Here is a 23,188-nt window from a genome sequence, read left to right on the forward strand (position 1 = left end):
TTGTCTCTACAGAGGAGTCACAGTAATTTTTAAGTCTAGATCATGTTGCTCTCAAATCAAAAAAACAAAACCAAAAAAGTAACGTGACTTCTCATATCATTCGGTAAGATTCAAATTCCTTACCATGGTCCAAAATGTCCTGCGTGATCTGCCCACCCCTTTGCACCACCCAGTCCCTCCAAGCACACAGATGACCAACAGCTCTGACCTCACCTTCTCCCATTCTACCTTGGCTCATCCTACAGCTCCATTCCTGATGTCTTTACTATTCCTCAAACATGACAAATATTCTCTCACCTCAGGACCTTTGCACTTTCTAAACCTGCCTCAAGCACTTTTCCCTGCTCACTCCCACTATCACTTGTTTCAGGTCCCTAGTCAACATTCATGACCCTATTTAAACATGTTACCCAGTCTCCTACGTCTATCCCCACTATCCAGTTTCATTTTTCTCCATAATGCTTATCACTACCTGATAGATTATTATTTATATTTGTTTCTTGTCTGATACCATCCACTAAAATATAAGTCCATGAGAGTAGAGCTTTGCCTGTATTTTTCTCTGCGTGCCTGTCATGTCTACCACATAGCGGATATTGGATAACATATATTAAAGGGATGAATAAGACTGTAAGACATGGAATTTAATCTAGTGACACCATATGGTAGAATACTAGCAGTTATAAGATAGAGGCTATAGCCCAGAAGAGAGGTAACAAAACCTGAATTATGGTGACAGTGATGGTATAGCAGTTGGAAGAGAAAGATTACAAGATGCGAATGCCTGAGGAAAGCAGAAAAACAGACAGTGAGAGGGAGAACTTATGATAGAGATAATTTTCTGGGAAAATATTATTTACCAAAATGACTCCAGAAATGTTAAAAATCCAAACAGACCCCTTTTCTACCAAACAATAGAAAAAGATGTCAGAGTCACATCACACAAACTCCTGGCCTTGATGATTTCATAGAGGAATTCCACCAAACCTTGAAAGAGCAGATAATTCCACTGTTATTTGAACTGTTCCCAAAAATGAAAAAAATCCAAGTTATTTTTATGAAGCTAGTGCAAACATATAGCAAAGCCTGGTAAAGACAGCACAAAATAAAACAACAACCCAGAAAAACAAAACAAATACAGGACAAGCTCACATATGAATAGCAAGCTAAAAGTCCGGAACTGTATTAACAAACAAAAGTCAGTAATGTGTGAAAAATACATGACGAGATGGAGTTTATCATAAGAATGTAACTATGGCTCAATATTGGAAATCTTAATTCATCATAACCACTTACACAAATGGAAAAAAATCACATGCCTTTTGAAAAAAATCACCATTCTTGATCTTAATAACATCAATAAAATATAAATAGGTAGATGCTCCCTTAACAAGATAAACTCTGTCACAGCCCAAAGACAGTATCATGCATAACAAAGATAAATGCAAGGCATTCCCACTTAGATCAGGAATATAAGGATGCACAGTATCACCTGTCCTAGACAACAGAATTAGATAAAAGATTAGAAACATAAAATTGGAAAGGAAGAGTTAAAACTTTCATCTTCATAGGTGACATCAGTGTATACCTTAACAAATAAGAACTAACTGAAAAACTACTATAAAAACTAAGTGAATTCAGTGAGAAAATACACAGGCTTCAATAATATTCATGTGTATAAAAAACAGTGAGAAGATAATATGGAAGAAGCAATCCAATTTACAAAAGAAAGGTTAAATGCCCAGGAATAAAACAAATTTGTCAGATTCCTGTAAAATGTCAAAGGCCTACTGGAGAACAAAGGAAGAGAACTTAGAAACCACTTGCCATGTTCCTCAATATAACAAGATCTCAAAAAAATACCAACAGATTTTTTAACATGTAAACTGCTTCCAAAGTACATACAGAAAAAAGAAATAACCAAGATAATTATAAGAAAACAGTGAGGTGGGACTAGGACTACAAGATATTAAAATATTATAAAGCCACATTAATTAAATACTCCAATGCTGGCATATGAGGAGACCAATGGACCAATGAACTGAAAAGAAAGGCAAGCAATAAATCCTAAACCATAGGACTTAGTATTATTAGTATATAGACTGCATCTCAAATCAATGAGGAAAGAGTATATTTAATAGATTATGACATGTGGGCAGACATCTGGACAAAATAATTTGGATACATCCCACACAGAATAAATTCCAATGGTCAGTGATGTAAACTTTTGATATAAAACTGTAACAGCACTAGAAGGTGACATGAGAGAATGCCCCTTTTACTTTGGAATAGGGAAGGTCATTCTAACCATGACTCAAAACCCACTAAAAAAATGTTAAACTTCACTCAGGAAGAACAGAAATTAATACTAAACTGAGAAACCATTTTCACTTATGAGACTGGCAAAATTCTAAAAGTTTATAACATACTTCAAATGTGTCTGTGGAAAAACGGGCACTCTGATACACAGCTGTTGAAAATGTAAATCAGTGCAATCACAATGCAAAGCATCTAGCAATATCTATTGCAATTACAAATGTGTTTGTTCTTTAACACAGCAATTCCCCTTTTGAAAATTTATCCTACAGATACTGTACATTTCCACACATATTGAGCTAACATAATTAAGGTTACAAACTACAGCACTGTTTTTAACAGCAAAATATCAGAACCAATTCAAAAGTCCACTGTTAAAGTATATTTACATAAACTATGGTATAACCATATAATGGAATATCTTGTTGTTATAGACAAAAAAGAATAAACATTTTATGTAGTGATATGGAAAGACCTCCAATATAATTATTAAACCAAAATATAAAACTGTAAAACAGGATGTATAGTATACTACCATTGTGTAATAAAGGGAAAAAAACTAAATATTTCTATTTGCCTGGTTGCTATTAAAGAAATGCTAGGATTCATGAGAAACAGTACAGGTAGAGGTGGGAGAAAGCAGATGGATTCCTAGGAAGGACTAGGTATAGCATCCTTTTCACTTCAGGTACTTCATATACACTGTTCCCAATTCCCACCCTTCACCTCATATTCCTGCCACAGCCCCCTGCCTGGACTCCATCTCATGTTCAAGTCTCAGCTTCAAATAGCAGCTACCCAGAAAGTCTTTCCTACCAGCTAACTAGGTAACCACATCCTTACCCCTAATCCTGAAAATATATTACTTTTTTATTCATTCATTTATTTTTTTGCAGTACGCGGGCATCTCACTGTTGTGGCCTCTCCCGTTGCGGAGCACAAGCTCTGGATGCGCAGGCCCAGCAGCCATGGCTCATGGGCCCAGCCGCTCCGCGGCATGTGGGATCTTCCCGGACCGGGGCATGAACCCGTGTCCCCTGCATCGGCAGGCAGACTCTCAACCACTGCGCCACCAGGGAAGCCCATGAAAATATATTACTTTTTTAGAGTTTACTACTGTTTGATTTCTTCAGAGCACTTACGATGTTGTATTTATATATTCGTTTGCTATTTATAACTGCTCTCCCTCATTAGACAGGCTTCATACAGGAAGAGACCTAACCCTGAATTTACATTGCCTTATACAGTACCTGACACACAGCCAGCATGGTACACAATAAACATCTGTTAAACCAAGAAAGAGATTATTTCCTACTTTTTGTAAACTCAGCTTATATTGAGCAGAAGTAGGACAAAGCTGGACATGCAAGGTGGAGCTAGAATATGAACTCTTAAATGTAGGGATGTTATAATAAAAAGAGTCCATAAGCAGGTGAGAAAAAAATTGCATTTTTATTACCATGAACCTATAACTGAAAGTTAGAATTTTCTTCAACTGTGAACGTGGGCAACAAATCCCAGTGATGTTGCCAGTGGAGAGCAGATATTTTCATCATATGAAGATGTTTGAGATATCAAAATATTGTTTATGCTCAACGACTGTGTTATTACATCTGCCATTAGATCTTATTTAATGTGGTAATAGGTAAAATTTTACATAACTATTTTTAATATCCTGATAACTGTATTTCAATAAAATTGGTTTATTTTGTAATTTATCTTAGGCACTTGAAAACATTCTGAGAAGGGCTCCGTTGGTGAAATATCAACAGGTTTGAAGAGAAATGGGAGGAGGAAGGAGAGTCAAAGAGATAACTTCAGAAGATTAAATAATATCTTTGTGCAGCTGCTAAGACAGCAAGGGATGAAACAGAAAGAACTTGCACCCACTGGTAGTCAAGAGAGTGGAAAGAATCTCTCAAATGGTCAGCTCTGACTGATAAATCTCTTTCTCTAGTTTGGTGAAGCTAAATCATCGAGGGTAGGCATTTATCATAATTTCAATAGCTAACTCGGATCTATACAGCAGACATCATTCATATACACTTATAATTTATTTCCACCTAATAATAACTGAGGTAAATTATTATTATCCCCACTTTACAGGTGAGATGAATGAGGAACAGTGAGGTTAAGTACCTTGTCCAAGTCTTACACCTAGTAAGTGACAGGACCAAGATGTGAACCCAGTTAGGCTGGCTCCACAGTTCGTGCCTTAACCCAATGCACTGTGGTACTGATCATACACCAATTCTGATAAACCCTACAAGACAGCTGACAAATATTTAATGAGCAGGCAGAGTTCTAGGAATCTAGAAATCCCTGCCTTCCAAGAAGTCATACTTATATGGGAAAAACCAGATAATAAAAATGTAATATGCCTGGTGGTAACAAGTACAATAAAGAAAATAAGGCAAGGAGACAGAGAATCCCAGAGGGTGGGGGGAGGCACTCTAGGCTGAGGTTACAATAACTAGGGGGTAGCCACGGAAAACTCTGGGAGAATACTGCAAACAGAAGAGCGGAGACTGAAAGGCCCAGTGATGGAGAAAAGCTTGGCAGGTTCAAGTGAGAGAGAACAGTGAGGCTGAAACTTTGCCAACAAGGGGATATGCAGCAGAAGCTCAACAGGTAGGGGCAGGCTGCACTCATTATGTTTGACACTGGAAAGCACTCATCACGCCTCTGAATACACAAATGTACATTTACCTACATGTAAAACTTGGCAAGTTTCCACTTAGAAAAGCATATTTCTGTGAAAAACCAATTCAGAAATGAATAACTAAGTTATGGATGCTATGATAAGCAGTTTTAGTGAATGAGGCTTCATTTTCATTTCTTAATTATCTTTAAATTATTTAGGGATAATAACTTTGAAATTGTTGCTTTAAATTCCATTGTAAAGAGCATATGTAAATCACTATTTTAACTGAATAGTCACTGCAAGCTGTTTAAAATGATTAGGGCAATTAGAGTCATAAATCCTTTATATTCATAATTATTACCACATCGACCTTTCCTTAAAGGTACCAAAGTCTTTACTATTTTTACAGTTCCCAAACCTAAAACATTGCCTGAGACGTAGCAGGCACTCAACACATATCTGTAGAAATAAACATTTTTCTACATAAATTTATCTATTTATTTTATTTTTGGCTGCGTTGGGTCTTTGTTGCTTCACGCAGGCTTTCTCTAGTTGCAGCGAGCAGGGGCTACTCTTCGTTGCGGTGCGTGGGCTTCTCATTGTGGTGGTTTCTCTTGTTGCGGAGCCCGGGCTCTAGGCACACAGGCTTCAATAGTTGTGGCTCACGGGCTTCAGTAGTTGTGGCTCACGGGCTTAGTTGCTCCATGGAATGTGGGATCTTCCCGGACCAGGGCTCAAGCCCACGTCCTCTGCATTGGCAGGCAGATTCTTAACCACTGCGCCACCAGGGAAGCCCAAAATAAACATTTTTGTAACATGGTAAAGTACCTGATTTTCACCCCATATACCCTTTAATAATCCATTTTTTTCCCTCTAATATTCTTAAGTTACAATAGTTTAGGGACGTGTCTGAGATATAGTTACATGATTTTGTTTTCTTTTAATGCTGAAAAGTAAAATGTGTAGGTGCTCTTGGTTACATAATGTGCTAGTATATTAGGATTACACATTTTTAAAAGGCCTAAAAATTAAGGAAATTCCATCAGATATACTGAAATTCTAGTCTGTAAAATAGAAAAATTTATAAAGAATTCATCTATTTCTTAGATACTTTTCTAGTATACTATACTCTAGCATATTTCATTCATTCTACAAGTGCTTATTTTCCAAATATAACTACAAATCACTTATTTTCAATACATACCAAAATTCCAGCTTTCTTTGCTTTCCCAGAAAAAATAATTAACTATACTTAGAGGTAACAAAGACTACTTTTGAAACATGAGTAAATGGACCCATGGGAAAAAATCACTTTCTACCTTTTTTAAAAAGCATGCTGAGCAGAAGAAATGTGATAGCATCCTGGTAAAAGATACAAATAGGAATGAGGCAGCTTGTTACTCATCCCAAAGCTATTTTGAATAATGTCACACTGTTCCCAAACAATACTGTAAATATCTATACCTTGAAAACTTTTTTTATATACCTTTTGGATCAAAATCTGACTATGGGGTACTTCTATGATAATGTTCCAATAAACCCACACATGGGTCCAACCTGCACTCTCATGTGAAATATGAATATAGTTGTATCGAGTCCATCAGCACTTCCTTTAATCATGCTAGAACACTCTAGCCTGCTAATAATACTGCCTTTATAACTCTGAGGTCTTTTCTTCAACAAAACCTCATGCTTAAAAGAGTAATTTCAAGAAAAAATAATTTGTCCTCAAAGGGGTTTGCCTGTATTTATCAATGAAGGACTTAAGAGCATTTTGCTTCCAGCAATATTTCTATAAGCCACCCCACTGCTGAGGACTTTCTCTTCAAAAAATAAAAATATTAGAGCTTTGCCTAAAGTCTCCTAAGGAAGCACTTAATTTTTTTTTTCAACTTGGAAAGGAACCTCATAAGGCATTGGAGGACTTAATAAAACAGGTGGTTCATAGAATTATATTTAGATCATGCCATATTTTTAGCAACCTGCCTATCTGTGGAGGGGCACTGCAATTTGATTCATGAGAAATGCCAATCAAATTCCAAAGCCTTTCTTTTGATGACTATTAAAAGTAGCATAACTAGTTTTCACTTCGGCAAGGGGTTCCCAATTACTTGAAGCAATGATCTTCTATTTGCCAAGGCAGCAAGTGATTATGCAACTGGTTCCCATTTACTCTCATAGGTCAAAATTTTTATGTTTAGAGAATTTTTATACAATAGTTTTTCCAAAATGTTATTTCAGTATTTTGACATTCATTCATATATTTTTCCCTAAATACTTGGCAAACACATGTATTATAGCCACAAACAATAATGTACTCTCAGATTTTATTAAAGGGTAAAAGCAACAAGCACAAAATGTAAACCATTTGGACTCTTTTCCCAAATCATTTACAGTTATCACATAAGCACTGGTAGCTATAGAACTAGTTCAAAATAAAGGTACTATTAAACAAGGCAATTAATTAGAGCTAATACTGAGAATTTATTTTAGTAACAGATTGCTCTCAATTATTAATAAAATTGGATTTTCATTTAAAGACTGAATCACTGGTAATTACTACCATGAAGACAAAAATATTTAGTTTCTCAATCTTTAATCATATGTCATGTTAGAATCAGTTTGATGTTATTTGTAATAAGAAAGCCTGAGTATAAGTCCTGGGTCTGCACTCATGGAATCTTGGGCAAGCCACTTCATATCTCAAACCTCAGTTCCATGACTTATAAAACAAAACAAATAATTCTATCTACCTAACTTCCTTAGAAAGACAATGTGTGTTAAAATGATGTCAGTAACTGTTTTGAAAGTGAGTATAGTTTGATATAGGATGGAAAAGTCTCCACTAAACACACAAATGTTACAGCTACCCTTTTTTACCCTAAGCAGAGTGTAAGTGTTATGTAATAAAAGGTCATGAAGATTAACTCTGAGATTCATCTTTATTTTAGGGTACTCTGTTCAATGCAAAAGATATTTTCCCCTGACAGTTCCTCATTATAACACCACTGATCATACCTAGGAAACAGCGTGTTATACATAAGCACACATTGAATGAATGAATCAATGATATGAAGAATATGTAATTGGCCACAGAAGCCTAAAGCAGAAGATTCATTGCAAAGTTTTTGAAAAGAGAGTCTTCTCTCCTCTAGTAGCATTCGTTATTCCCCATTCCACAGGGCAATTCCAGAACTCCAGTATAAATGTGAGAGGAAACACTGCTGATACTCACCTAAAAAGACACTGCTCTCTTACCACGTCCCTACCCATGAGGATCAAGAAAATAAGACAGACTCTGGACTCATCTACCCGAGATTCATGCAGCCAAATGACTCAGCTACATAAATAGTGTCCCAGCAACATCACCAAGGAGTAAATTCTGTAACATTTCTCTTTTTTGTAGGCACTGAGGTATGTTTGAAGTCACATGAACTCACTAAAAGTGGAGAGAACTGTCAAAGAAATGGCCACGTTTCTTTGACCTGTGGGGTCCAGGTAGTGGTTCTCAGGACAGCCTCTGCCATCCTCTTACTAAACTATCTGCAAAGACATGAAGCCCAAAGTCATTATAACAATTAGAAATTTAAAACAGTAAGAAATGATAAAGAACTACTCTGTAGGTATATAATGGAAAGATGTTCATGATATATTGTCAAAATGTTATAAAGCAATATTACTTAACAAAGATATATGTACACAACCTGGTCAGCTCTTTCTAGAGAAGATGGAGAAAGAAAGGAAGGCTCAGGATGGATCTGGAAAGATGAGTAGGAGTTTAAGGCAAAGGACATTCTAGACAAAAAGAAGAGTAAATATAAATTCAAACCATTATGAAGATTAAAGTAAACCTATGATAGAATCAAACAAATGTTTCTAGAATAAGTATCTCTTTCTTGCCACCTCTCCTGTTATTAACTTTCCTGGTTAATGGCTACAGGATCACTCAGTCATTTAAGTCAGAGTCATTAGAACCATTTTGGTTGTCTACTCTTCTGGTCCAAAATTCTAATGGGTCTCCTACAAGGTGGCTTAACTTCAGCACTACTGACATTTTGATAATTCTTCATTGTAGGAGGCTATTCTGGGCATTGTTGGATGTTTAACAACATCCCTGGCCTCTACCCACCCGATGCCAGTAGCTTCCCTTGCCCCCTGCACAGCTCTCACAACCGAGTGTCCCCAGACTCTGCCAAATGTTCCCCGGGGGGACAAAACTGCCCCATTTGAGAACCACTGGTCTCACAGTGCACCTTCCACAGGGACCCAACTCTTCTCGCCACTGCAACCACATTACTTCCTGCGGCTCCCATTCCCCACCTTTACAGGGGTCTTCCTTACTGCAGTGGTGGTCTTCTCAGTGCCTCGCTGTCTCCCCTGCTCCTTGCACAATGGTGCATAAGGGCAGACCCCTCCCAACACACCAAACTAACCCACCATCTACAGTCTAAGCCTTCATGCCTTCACAGTACATTCCAGGACTTAATCTGACTTCAACCTTACCTTTCACCCTCACCTCCTAATCCACCCTACTCTTCAGCTGCAGAGACCCACAAGAAGCCCTTGAATTTTCACATCCCCAAATGTTTATTCATCCCTCAAAGACCAGCTGAGAAGCCTCCTCCAGCCCAGGTCTCGAAACACTCTTACTCCCTCCTTCCTCAAAGCTCACCCAGCACTCCTTGTATGCCTCTGTTAACAGTATTTAACAGACTATTTTCATTGAGTGTGTGTACATGTGCCCGGTGTCACTATGTGGTGGCCCTGAGAATGCTGAGCATAATTGACCAAGGACCCCCACTCCAGGTTTTGAGATCCATCCGTGCTTGTGCCCCAACCATATCTCCCATGCACCACTCCAGCCAGTAACTGAGTGTGGCAAGGATATGAAGAGGAAACTCATTCTTAGGAGGCAAGGCACCATTGTCCCAGGCAAATCTGGCTTGAGGGGGGCTTTGCTGAACCTTGCTTAGACTGCCCGGCAGCCTGTGATGCTTCTACCCAACATTTTCATCCTCTCTTCACCTGTTTCAGACTCCACTGCTCGCTCCTTTTTTCTAACACAGACACTTCCCATATTAAACTCTTTGCACATTTAATCCCACCTTGACATCTGCTTCGTGGAGGACCTAGGCTAACACTTGAATGTTAAAGGTAGAGGAATAAGAAATTCCCCCTACTGTTGCTTGAGTATTTGACTAAGTATAGGAATAACTAAAAGGGATCCTTATGAACTTTCCAACAAAAAAATATGAATACAGAATGGCATGTGTAATGACCTGAGGCTATGTGACTTCTGAGCAAATAGGAAGTTTAAAAAATAAAGTTTTCCAAGAAGACAAAAACCGGTAAAGACACAAAGGATAGTTTCCATACATTTATCTTCTGTCTGAACATGGAGGTACTACAGCACCTAAATAATCAGTCATCAGAGGGCATTAGTGCCTGACATGCCTCAGAATGGTTCACATGAGAAACTTCAAAAAAGTACACACAGCCACTGCAAGCTACTCCGTGAGAATACTGTATAAGCCAGATGCAATGTCTGGTTTTATGACATCTGGAAACTGTTTCTTTCAACCAAAAAGACTGCATTGATTCAAATCCCACCAAGAAACAGTGAAGCTAATTGTCTAAGCAGTCGGGTTAGTCCCTGAGGGCCTTTGGAAGAAGGGAACCCACCAGGTAATGTAAGAGAGCTGGTAGACGGACAGGGGTTGTTGGGAATAGCCTCTGTACAATTTACACATGCCATTCTGACAAGGATATGCCCCAAATATTACAACTTATGGAACACTGACCTCTAGTTTGGCAAGAGTGTATCAACATCATGAGAAAATAGATAAGATGGCCATGAAAACAAAGTTTAGGGTTGAATCTAGAGATATTAATGCCTGTTAACTATATATTCTGTGACTTTATCAATGAACTAAAAACAGATTTTGATTAGCCATTATATTACATATAGGTAATTTTATGATTTGGCTCTATTTTCATATCTACTATAGATTTTAGAAATGTCAAAATAAATAATCAGAAATGTTTGAATTATGTGATAAATACTTACACTTAGAAGAAAGAAAACTTACAGAGAAGGAAAGATTAGAAAAGCAAAAGTTATACCCACATGAAACAAAGAAAATTTCTGGCAGACTCATAGCCCCTCTGGTTCTTGGGCCCAAAACACTTAAGAAAACTAAACAATACAAGTCATGGTTCAGTGGTTTAGTGAAAGAGAAAAACACGTAAATACTAAGACTTGTAGAAGTGGGGGGAAAAAGTAGCTGTGTAGAAATTAAAAGAAAATGTTAGTTTATATGTTTGAGGTTAATGCAACACTAGCAACTGAATGAAATCAATAAGTATGTTGTGATGTCCATTTTTTTAAATGGTTGTATGTACAGAGATATTTGGAAAGTAGTAACTTGGTTTGTATTCCCTTCCTTTAAAAGTCACATTCCTCAGTAGCCACCAGAGAAAGGAAAGGTAGATGCTACCTCAAATGGGAAGATGGAAGGGGAACAGCTCAAATGAATGAGGTGTGAAAGGGGAACTCCGTGGATTCCAGGAAGAAAAGAACGATGGAGGCAACGGATACGGCTGGGAAGATGTATGTGCGCTGACTTCTCCACTGGGGGTTTAAGGCCCTGGAGACTGCCAAGACTGCCAAGTCCCCATGCGATGTGGGACTCAAGGGAGGGGCCTCTACAAGCCCCTCCCCTCACCCCCCCCCACACACATGAACTCACTGAAATAAGAGGTGTGGCAGAGTTTGGCGAAGGGAGGAATCAAGTCCCCCTAGACTTCCATATGCCATGAAGGGTCTCAGAGCCTTAGAGGGGTCTGGAAGATTACCAATGGCATCACCAAACCACCTTATATGGAGAGAGCACTGCAGCAGGAGCTAAGTGACCCTGTGTTGAAGGCTGCACATGCAGCAGCCAGACAAGAAGCCAAATAGGTGCTGCATCCAGAACTCAGAGGGACACGCAGCAACAGAGAGAGTCCAGGTAGGAAAGAGTCAGTGAGCCCCAACTGAGCAAAGAAAAGCCACAAGTTCTCAGGCCCAGAATTCAGCGGCTGGGGCCAAAAAAATGTAAGGAGACTGATGCATAAAGGACATCTAAGGCTAGAGGAACTGGAGGACAGTATGATTTACCCACCTTCCTCCCAAGCAATACAGAGGCCTCAGAACACTGTACTGCCCTGTATGAGGTCAGTTTTCATCAATGGTCAACGTTTGCTTGAATCCAGCCATGACAATGAACATTAGCAGAAAAAAAATGAGGAAGTCACACACTCATTCAATATATTCAGGAAAAGCATTTGATTAAGTTCAACATCCATTCATGATTAAAAGCAAAACTAAAAGCAAAGAGCAACTAGCAAAAGAGAACTTCAATAGGACTGGCTCTAAAAGTCCTTCAGTAAATCTCAACTTTAGTGTTTAATGGACTGACAAAAATCAAAGCTGAATCATCACAGGCGCACACATGCAAAGTCACAAAGATGAGCTGGGAAGCAGCAGGAGCAGGGCTGGAAGTGAGCATTAACTGACATCTTGGGCATTGTATCAAGGAGGATCTGCAAAAGCTCAGCTGGTCTAGGTTGTGGGTAACACAACTTTATCTGGATCTAAAGATTAATCTGAGACTAAAAAACAGGAATCTGATATAATAATAAATGGACTCTAAAACCTACCAGAAGTTCCACCATTTGATGAAACTATTATTCTAAAGAGTGCTAAGGATAGAGTCAAGGTAGAAATAAAACAATCATAAATATACAGCTAATATCTGTTATAGTGTTAATATCACAAGGGAGATTAGTGACAAAGAAATGTCACTAATCTCATCAGTGATTTAGACTTATAATGGGTCCTGATCATACTTCTAAAAGATTTTTAGATCCTGGTACCTCTAGTTATGTGCTGTATTACTGGAAACTTTCTATCTCTGCTGTGACTGATGTCCTCAACACAGCTCTACACATACAGAGAAATGGAGATAAAGCTGAGTTACATAGGTATGAAAATATGTTTTTAGATGTTAAATCAAACTCTGATAATATCAGTAAGTCTACCAAAAGCAAAGTACATACATAAATCAAATTAATAATGCATGATAACTAGACAATTATATCCAAATTGACACAGTGACAGGAAAGGATGAACTCCTGTTACGACTTAAAAACGTTTCCAACTGTTTTCTGATTTCAAAAAGGAGATATTGAATAATAATTTGAACTACACAAAAATTATGAATCAACATGAGCAGAAACATCACTCCTAATAATGCTTCCCATCTGGAATTTTTTTCCATGCCTTAAATACTAAATCAAGAAAACATGGGCTTCCCTGGTGGCGCAGTGGTTGAAAGTCCGCCTGCCGATGCAGGGGACATGGGTTCGTGCCCCGGTCCGGAAAGATCCCACATGCCGCAGAGCGGCTGGGCCCGTGAGCCATGGCTGCTGAGCCTGCACGTCCGGAGCCTGTGCTCCGCAGTGGGAGAGGCCACAACAGTGAGAGGCCCGCATACCGCAAAACATACTGACCATGACAAATTTGTGGTAGTAAATCTAGAATTTTCTAGACAAACTAAACATTTTGAAAGGTTCTAGAAAAGAGAATATTTTTCTTTCCTTTGACGTGTAGATGGCTGTGTAAATATTAGTGTATTTCTGCCATTCTGATGTTGCATTTTACACTTATCTACAGCCGAAAACTGTCCAAGGCATATATATATATGTATACGTACATATATATATATCAAGATAATAGCAGAAAAAAGAACAAAGAGATGTTCCAAATCTACTTAGTAATGACCAATACTCACACCCAGGAAGACATTTTACATCAATTACCCTGAAAGGAAGTATTACATTTGGCCTAGAGAGAACTGTTATCAATTTTCTACTTCATCAAAGAGTAAACAATGTTGATGTTCCGAAACTCATCTAAAATTTGCCCAACAAAAGCTAGAATACTTGGAAAGAATCCTGTAGCCAAATTCTTAGTTGTTTCTTCTTGAACACGTATTTATCAGAGGAGTTAATGATAAAGTGAGTTCATATATGTTTTAGTGTAAGTGTTCTCAACCAGAGGTTCCATGAACTTGGATGAGAAAGACATCTTTATTTTCCCTAACCTCTGATACATAACATTTCCTTCAATTGTGATTGTAGGTAAAACCACAGACATTGTGACTTTGTTGGCAATAATATAATAGCTACTTCAACTCTAATGTAATGTAATACAAAACTATCTGGATTGTTTATTCTCATTACCACTACAAAAGTATAGAAGTAAGTAGTCCCCTCCCCAATAGATATTATTTAACGCATTAATAATGAAGGATGTATTATGACACCACAACTTATAATACTTGTAACATTTTGATTACTGTTAGTAGTTAAAAGGAAGCCAATTAAATAACACGTATGTTATTTTACACATTTAAATTATGCTGAGAAGAGGCCCTGGGTTTCCCCTAGAATGGTGAAAAGTTGATGGCAAAAAAAAAAAAAAAATTAGAACCTCTGTTTTAGAGGGAGAGAAACAAATAAAACACATAGAACCCAATGTTTTATTTCATTTCCTCTCTCCACAATGAGGTTTTTACAAAATCCACATCTTTTACTCTTGTCACTCTAATGATCATTTCTCATTTGCTGGCACCAGATCTTTGTAGATGCTCTACATTTTTAAGTGCAGTGCATTTTAAACTGGCATATTCAACCTTTTCCCCATCTTGTACTTCACAGATTAATGGCCATCCCCACAGTAGCAAAAAAAAAAACAAAACAAAACAAACAAACAAAAACTCTTTCCTTTCAAACCTTTCATTTGTTCATTCTCTTTTCATTCTATCATTCTTCATTCAAGGAATAAATTTAAGTAAATTCAGGGAGTCTGCCTTAATAGATGGTCCAGAATGGGTGTGTCTGAATGAAGGAGGCTGTCATCGTGCTGGAAATCACACTTCCTGTGTAGCAGAAAGCCACTCCCCACCTCCCTGACTAGCTCAGCATCCGACACTCTTTCTCGCAGCTTTGCACAGAAGGGTCAATTTTGCCCAGCAGGGAGAGACTTGCTGATCCTCCAAACCCTTCTCCCCACTGCCAGGAAGGAGTGGCGTCTGGCTGGGGTTCATCTAGGTGTTAATCCCTCTGGTGGCCCACTCTGATCTCTTGGGTCAACCAACCGCCCATTCGGGAAAAGCCAATGCCCAGCTCCCTGAACGAGCAAGGATGGATCCCAAGAAAATGCCAAGGGACCCGAGGGCGCTTACCAAGCCTCCACAAAGGCTGAAGACGGCTGTGTGATCCTCCTGAGCATTGACCTGGCCGCGGTAGAAGCAGTGGCGCAGGTCTGGGGGCGCCGTGCGGCGCTCCTCCGCCCGGAGCGCAGGGGCTCCCAAGTGCACTTCGGTGTAGCCGGCAGCCAGAAAGGCCGCGTCGGCGCTCAGGTTCAGCTGGAAGACCTGCCCGTAGGCGCGGATTCGGTAGTGGGTCCTGAACGGCGTGGGCTCCAGCGCCTCGGCGCTGCGCTTCCTCCGGCTGAAGTGGTGGCTCTTTGGGAACACTTCGCCGAACTCATTGACCCGCGCGGGGGTCACCACTTCGTAGGAGGCCAGTGTCCTCACCAAGGCTTCTGCAACCACAGCGATACGGCCGTTGAGTCCCTACCCGTTTCCACCTCCCCAGCGCCGAACTTCTTCAACCAAACGTCCCAGCCAGAGGGCCGAGGCCCCAGGTCCCCATACCCCCGGCGGGGCGCGACGAAAGAACACACGCTGGCGAGCGCGCGCGCACACACACACACACGTGCGCTCTGTGAGTGTGCCTGCCTGCTTTCCCACACCCCCGATTCGCTCCACCCTCCCCAAGCAGGGACCCTGACACTCAGGGCCCTCAGCAGCACCTCCTTCCCGCGCCCCTCTTCGCCTCCCTGCCGCCGCCAACTCGTGCCCCGCGGGCGCCCGCGCCACCCTGCCCCACGCGTCCCCGCCGCGTGGTCCCCGGAGGGAGATGTGTGCCACGCGCGCGATTCCTCGAAACACCGCGCAGCCGCAACCTCCGGGGATGCTTGGGGCTGACTGATCCCGGAGTCCCGAGAGCCCCGGCAGGGCCAGGGTCCCCCAGCGGGCAGAGCCGCTCCCCCCGCCTCCGTCCGCCCGTCCCACTCGGGCACGCGCCCCACCTCGCTGCTGAAGTCGCCCCGCGGTGACCTTACCCTGCCTGGGGTGGAAGTGAACTTCCCAAGACCTGGTGATGAAGAGCGAGAGCTGGTAGAGCAGCCCCGTCAGCCACTTGGCCACCCGCATGGTTCCACCGGGGGGATCCCGACCGGGGAGGCCAACCAGAGACGCCCGCCGCCCCGCCGGCTTCCCCGCGCTCCGCTGCCTCTCCTCCCTCTCGCCCGCCGCTCTCCGCGCCGGCAGCCGCGGCGCCTCAGCAGCCTCCGGAGCAGCAGCCCCGGCCCCGGGCCGGCCCGTCGCGCCACACCGCCAGCCTCCGCTCGCTGAGCCACTGCTTCATCGCACTGCAGCCCCGCAGCCTCCGGCTCGCAGTCGGCAGCCTCGCTCCGTTTCCTGCGCCCGCACAGCCCTCAGAAGCCCTCTCCTTGCGTCCAGCCCAGAGCGAGGAAGCGACCCGACCTAGCAGGAACGGTGCCAATATAGCCACCCCGGGCCTGGCGAGTTGGGGGGGAGAGCCCGCCCCCAGGGGCCGGGCCCGGCCAATCAGCTGGAGGCGCGGCCCGGGCTCGCCCTCCGGCGCGCTGCCCGCCCCCAGCCCCTAGCCGCAAGCGGAGTGCGGTCGCCGCAGGCTCCCGCTGTGGGCGTGCAGCGTGGTGAGTAGCCCGAGGCCCAGTTGGACACCATCCCGGTACCCGTAAAACCTAGGACTGATACAAGTTGCGCGGCCGAGGTCCAGATAGGGGATAGGTGTGTGAGGTTTTAGTTCTTACAATGAAATGGCAAGCATCAGAAGGAAAGTTTCTGTTATTTATGTTTCACGGTAATTTTAGGCTTCTCAAACAAGATAAAGTAAGCTACAGCGGAAAATTCTTGTAGGCAGAGGTTGCTACCAGTGAAGCTTAATGGCCAGGCCTCATTTGCAAGGACCCCTGTGCACCCGAGGGGTTGTTGTGGGTTTCAGTGTTGGAGGGGAAAGCAAAGGTGAGGTTGCAATCAGCAAACACTTCTGGGTGAGAATTTCTGGCAGTTGCCAGAGAAAAAAGGATCTCAGTCTCCAAAGTTCCAGTAACTTATTGTGACTTTTTTCACTTTAGTATTCATTTTTGTACTTAATTTTGTATAAAGGGCCCCCCAAAATTATATAAATGTCAAGCCCCACGACACTTGGATCTGCCCCTGACTGTGGGTCATTGTTTTTATGAGACTTTCTGCTGGTAGTTTCACAGTATTCATATGTCCTTTGTTTCTAATATCCAAATGACCCCATGTATCCACAGTTATCTTCCTCAGCAATTATTGTAGCTCTGAATCCAGTTGAGTCATCTTGTGTCTTAAATTGGGTAAACCTCAATGGCAGCAGAAAGCAGTCATCATTTCAGAACTCCTTTCTCATTTCCCAAATCCACCTGTTTGATTTGCAGGTTCCATAATTGTTTCTCCCTATAACCAGTATGAAAAAAAAAATGAAGTGGAAGTGGTCAGATATTGTTGAAATCCAACCAAGGGAGAGAAAGAATATGAGTATAAAAACTAAAGGAATTATATGGGTAACTCTTCACAAACACAAAGGAATACACTCTCAATTTAGTCCCTGGCTGCCCTCTCTCCTCTGAGCTCACAACAATGAAAATTCTGTTTGCTTTGAGTTGACCACTCATGACAGACCTCCTTACTTTTGTATCAAATGTGGAACAATCTTGTCCAAGGAAGGAGAGTTTCTTACTTTTGCCAAGGAAATTACCCAGCTCTGTAATGGTAATTCTTCCACAATCTATCCCCTTCTTTTGTACCCCTTGCTCACAAGTGTCATTTTATTCATCACAGAATTACAGACTTCTCATGTTGTTTTTCTAAATTAATCCTACTGTTACTCTAAACAAAACAAAAATGGACTTGACCCACACTTGTCTGTTTAGTGGTTATCTTCAGTACACTGTAATTTAGAGTCATTCCAATTACACTGTAGCTCTGAATGCATCTTTACCTTAGGAGCTATGCTTATCTTCATACAAATAACAGAAAATAGATCTGCATCTGTTTAACTGGCTATCTGCCGACTGCAGGCAAAGTAGATCCTTCATTTCCATCACAGAATATTTGTCACTCAAAGTAGTATTTGCAATGTGATATTTGATTTTCAACCTGCTCTAACTTTTTGGAAACAATATTCTAAGAATAGGGCTGTTTTTTCCTGTTTTAAAGAAGCAGGAAAATGTACAGGATATGTATTTTATGTCATTATAATCTTTACAGTGTTCAGTAAAGAACATTATTTCCTTCATTTTATAGAAGGTAATTGTTACGCAGTATCTAAGTAACTAACTGGATATCTACAAACCCTTTCTGACACCAAAGTTTTTTCATTATACTAGACTAGACCCATTACGATATTCATATTATTTGTCTCTCTTCCTTTCTCCTTCCCTACCAAGTGAAAATGCCATGAATAAGCTAATCTATGCCATTTAAATCAAGCATTTCTCCACATGGGCAATTATAGCTACCACTTATGGGATTCCTTTGACATACCAGGCACTGTACAAGGGATTTTAGAAAGGTTAACTGGTTTAATTTATGCATTCCCCCCAAGAGAAATTAAGTAAATCACCCCAGATCACACATCAAGTTAGACTCATATCTCTTTGGTCTCAAATTCCATACTTTTTAAGAGTAGATTGTATTCTTCATACTAGCTCAAATCTCATTACAGTCATAATCGTCAATCAACAGTAAAATAGATCAATAGATTGTGATATATGCACACAGTGCAATGCTAGACAGACTGAGAACATATAATCTACAGCCGCATGCAACAACATAAATGAATCTCACAAAAAATATTATTTAGAGAAAGACTTAGAGCCCCCCCAAAAAAATATAGTGCATATAAAATGACTCAATCTATATGCAATATACAAAAGCAGGCAAAACTGCTCGATTTTATTAGAAGTGGCTAATTCCTAGGGTGGGGAGAATGGAGATTGGAATAAAGATGAGTGAGATTCTAAGATGCTGATACCATTTTGTTTCTCTATCTACATTCTACTTGAAGAAGTGGTGTGTGAAATTTCTTACATCTGCACTCTTGTGTATTTTTATATCATAATGATATGTATCATTTTTCTGTGTATATGTGCATGTAATAATATAATAAACATTTTTAAAGTAAAATACTTGCTATGAAAAAAACACCACTATTTCTTTACTATATGGAAAAAGTTTAAGAGAACTTCAGGTATTAAAATTATCTTTTGAGGTAAATATTTATTTCCAGACACAACTTAATCCAATAACCAGAACCTATAACTAGAATCTCACGAGCCAAAAATGTCAAGAAAATTCTAACAAAATATCTTCCATGGCTATTGTCAGTCACTTAACTACTTATTCAATTTTTTAAAAAAAAAATAAGAAAGGAAAGAAAGAGGGGTATACATCCCTCCAAAGAACATATTTTTATTTTATTAAAATACATTGCTAACTGCATGGTATTTAACTCATGACTTAGAAAAGGAAGAAAGGAGGGAAAGAAAGAAGGGAGAGAGAGAAAGAAAGAAAGAAAGAAAAGAAAGAGAGAGAGAGAGGGAGGGAGGGAGGAAGGAAGGAAGAAAGAAAGAAAGAAAGAGAGAGAGAGAGAAAGAAAGAGAAAGAAAGAAAGAAAAGAAAGGGGGGAGGGAGGAAGGAAGGAAGGAAGAAAGAAAGGGAGAGACAGAGAGAGAAAGAAAGGGAGAAGTGAGAGAGAGAGGGGCAGGGAAGGGAAAAAAGGAAATCTAATAACTTTCCTCTGATTTTGAGGGATTTGTAAATAATTCACAGGTTTTCTTTTAAACCATGATGTACTAAGTTTACCCAAGAGAATCTAGAATTCTGATGGGTCTAATCATTATTTTACATCTAAAATGTTACTTTTTTACCTTTTATACTATACTGCATATTAAGGTTCATACCTGTTGGTTGTACAAATATTATAGGATTATTTGATAGAAGTATTTTTGACACAATGGATTCACATTGAATACATCAATTGAGTTTCTATAGAGAGTAATGATAATAGTCCTTGAAAAATGAAATATAATTGGAAGTATCAACTGCTTTAAAAGGATGTAAGTTTTTCCAAACATTTACACAAGTGTTTCTGTTTAAATGGCCTTTATATTTGGAATTCTGCAATATATAATGAACTGATATGTCTTGCTCCTGAAAATTGGTTTTCTGATCAACTATTCTTGAAAAGAAGTTCTTGATCATTTATGGTCTAAGATCCATGTAGACAAATGCTTCCTTCTAGACAAAGTATTAAATAAGTAATATATTCTTCATTTCATTTTGCTAATGAGACAAAATTCTAGCAATCTATTAGGGATAGAAAAGGTCAGGAAAAATTATTATCACTAAGATTTATTTAAAATTCTACACTAAGGCAAAGATATAATACATTTAGAAAAAGCAAGAATAACTTTCCTCTAAGGAGGTGTTAAATTGGAATTGGACACTGTGGCATATAACCAGTAGAGTTTTTCGCCAGGAAAAAAAAAAATGGCAGAAGGTCAGAAGACACAGGAGACAGTCTTGAAGTTTACCCCAGTGACATGACTGAATGCCAAATAAGGTGGAATGCCACCAGGATGGGGTGAAAATAAGGCAAGGAGCCTCAGCAAACAAAGGAAGGAAAGGATGGCATCATCCCAAGGACAGAAGAAGAAAGGAGTGCTCTTTCCCAGTCCAGCTTGAATTACAAAACTCTGGAAGCAATGGGAGGAGCTAATAATACAACTCTGTTCTAGCTGGGGAGGTGCCTGGCTAACATGATGATGACTGAGCGGTTTAAATATAAGACTCTACTGGTGTGTTTGCAAAGAGCCAAGTAAATGCCTTCACTCAGGAGAATATGACACCAAACAAAAATTCACCTGTGCCATTTTGTTTCAACATACATTACATTTTTCAAATATTATAACGATTTATTTTATAAAAATATGAACTAGTTAGACTGATACTCAAGGACATTGTCACACCAAAAAACAAATACGTCAAATCTCTTACTTACTCTTACTTTTGAGGTCTCAATGTGTTTTCTTACTGATAAATTATGAAGACTGGACTGGATAATTTCTGTGACCATTTACCATTTTATGTCTCTGTAATTTCATGATTTGAAATAAAGTATAAAAAACACACAATCACCAGGGAGTGGAAGAGTTTGTGGACTGAAAAAGGTCAATATGGATATTGGATCTTCATTTTAAAGGGAGGGTAGCAAAAATGGACCATGCACTTTGGGATATAATACAGGAATTTGAAGAAATTTTTTATTCCTTTATGAAACAAAATAGGGTGGGAACCAAAAGCTGAAATCAATATTTTGGCATCCAATGGAGGTCTATGCAGCTCATATGAATTGCTTGTAGTCAACCAAGTTTCACAAACAGGTTAGAGAGAAAAGTAGGCATTGCACGGCCATTTTTGAGATATTCTATAGAGGTAAGATTTATGGACACTGATTTTTTTAGTTCCATCCTTTTACATTGCACACAAATATAGAAAGAATTCCTTAACTATTAGGGTGATAAAAACTGAAATGGACTCAACAGAAATGCAGAGTCTCCATTATTTCATATACTCACCTGTGTAAACTGAGACCAAAAATATATTTCATGTAAAGGCATGTAGTTTTTAAAGAAAATTAAAGTAAGAAAGACAGTTTGAAGCAAGCATAATTTTAGATTGTTTTTCGATTGTTTGCTTTTTCCTAATTTTATTTGCAAGTGCAGGAAAAATGGTTGGAAAAGTGTGTTTCAGAGCCCAATTATAATCCATATGAGAAAATCACTTTACCTATTTTATTGCTGCATACTTTTTGTTAACCCATTGCCCAAGCTGCATATTTATTTACTAGACTTACTCTCAGTTGCATAGTGAATGTATTCAAAACTCAAATACATTTCAAGGCCTCCACTGAGGACCTTAATTTTTTTTTTTTAGTGACTCTAAGAAAAATTCTTCAAAAGAATTTCAATCTGTTTTAAGAAAAAGTAATGGTCCCTGTCACATAGTACAGTAAAACAAATATACTGTTTTGTTTAATTAATATTATAAATGAAAATATTCTTATTTTTGGAACTGTGAGCATAACCTCTCTATCTAACCATCTATCTACCACATGATTTGCTTGACCAAAATTATTCAATGTATATAATTAAAAGTTAAAACCATCTTCAGTCTGGCATAGCTAAATTAAGTGAACTCTTAGAAATCACTTTGAACGTATACTACATCTGCCTAAGGAATGCCTTACATAGCCTTTTTTCACTTACGTGGTCTTAGATAAATATAATAGGTGCTATTCTAGCTTTCCTTTACTTTTGAGGTGATGCTGAGAACACACAAAATTTGTAGTATCCAAAATAGAAAAGTTGCTGAAATGCGGACCAGATATCATCTCTTACTGTCATGTTTTCTCCATTCTTCCAGAAGGAAACAAAAATTCTAACATGCCCACTGAACATGAGGCATATGAAGTTGGAAATCTGGAAAATACCTAGATCCCCATTTCCTTGAGTGAATACAAAATAAGGAATGGTAAGCTAAGTTATCTATTTTTGACAGTAGCTTTCCAGGAGCGGATCAGACCTTAAAGCATTGAAGTATTTATTAATTATTCTTGTTAGTGGTTTGTCTCACCTAATGTAAGCTCCAGTGAAGGTAGGAGGAGCAGGGTGGGGAGCTCAGCCTATGTGTGAAATCACCATGGAAACCACATCTATGACTAATCAGTGAGAACTGGCAGGCACGGTTCTGCACTTATTATTACAAAGCCCCACATGTGAACTTATTTAAATCCCCTCTCACTTTGTCTCTATTTTGAGTTAAAACAATACTCAGGGTTTTATTTTTTCCAGAGTAGTCCCTGAGTGCTGTGTAACCACAGATCCCCACCAGCCTCTCCTCTCAAAACTTGGCCCAGCATTTCTCAAAGCATATTGGAAACATCTATCATCTCTCTCTCGTTCTCTATCTCTCTCTCTCTCTC

General features: G+C 39.7%; 1 protein-coding gene across 3 annotated transcripts in view; it reads right to left on the reverse strand.

The window, feature by feature from the left end:
* Positions 1–16,586, reverse strand: part of ADAMTS20 (ADAM metallopeptidase with thrombospondin type 1 motif 20) — a 188,927-nt gene extending 172,341 nt beyond the window's left edge. For all 3 annotated transcript variants that reach the window (XM_082635388.1, XM_082635386.1, XM_082635387.1), the window contains exons 1-2: positions 16,194–16,586; positions 15,250–15,611 (exon numbers count right to left, since the gene is read on the reverse strand). In XM_082635388.1, the coding sequence (XP_082491514.1) occupies positions 15,250–15,611; positions 16,194–16,284 (453 nt within the window). In that variant the 5' untranslated portion in view covers positions 16,285–16,586. The remainder of the gene's footprint in view (positions 1–15,249; positions 15,612–16,193) is intronic.
* Positions 16,587–23,188: the final 6,602 nt, after the last annotated feature.

The sequence above is a fragment of the Mesoplodon mirus genome (assembly GCF_964341445.2).
Source record: "Mesoplodon mirus genome assembly, chromosome: 11".
NCBI classification, from domain to species: domain Eukaryota; kingdom Metazoa; phylum Chordata; class Mammalia; order Artiodactyla; family Ziphiidae; genus Mesoplodon; species Mesoplodon mirus.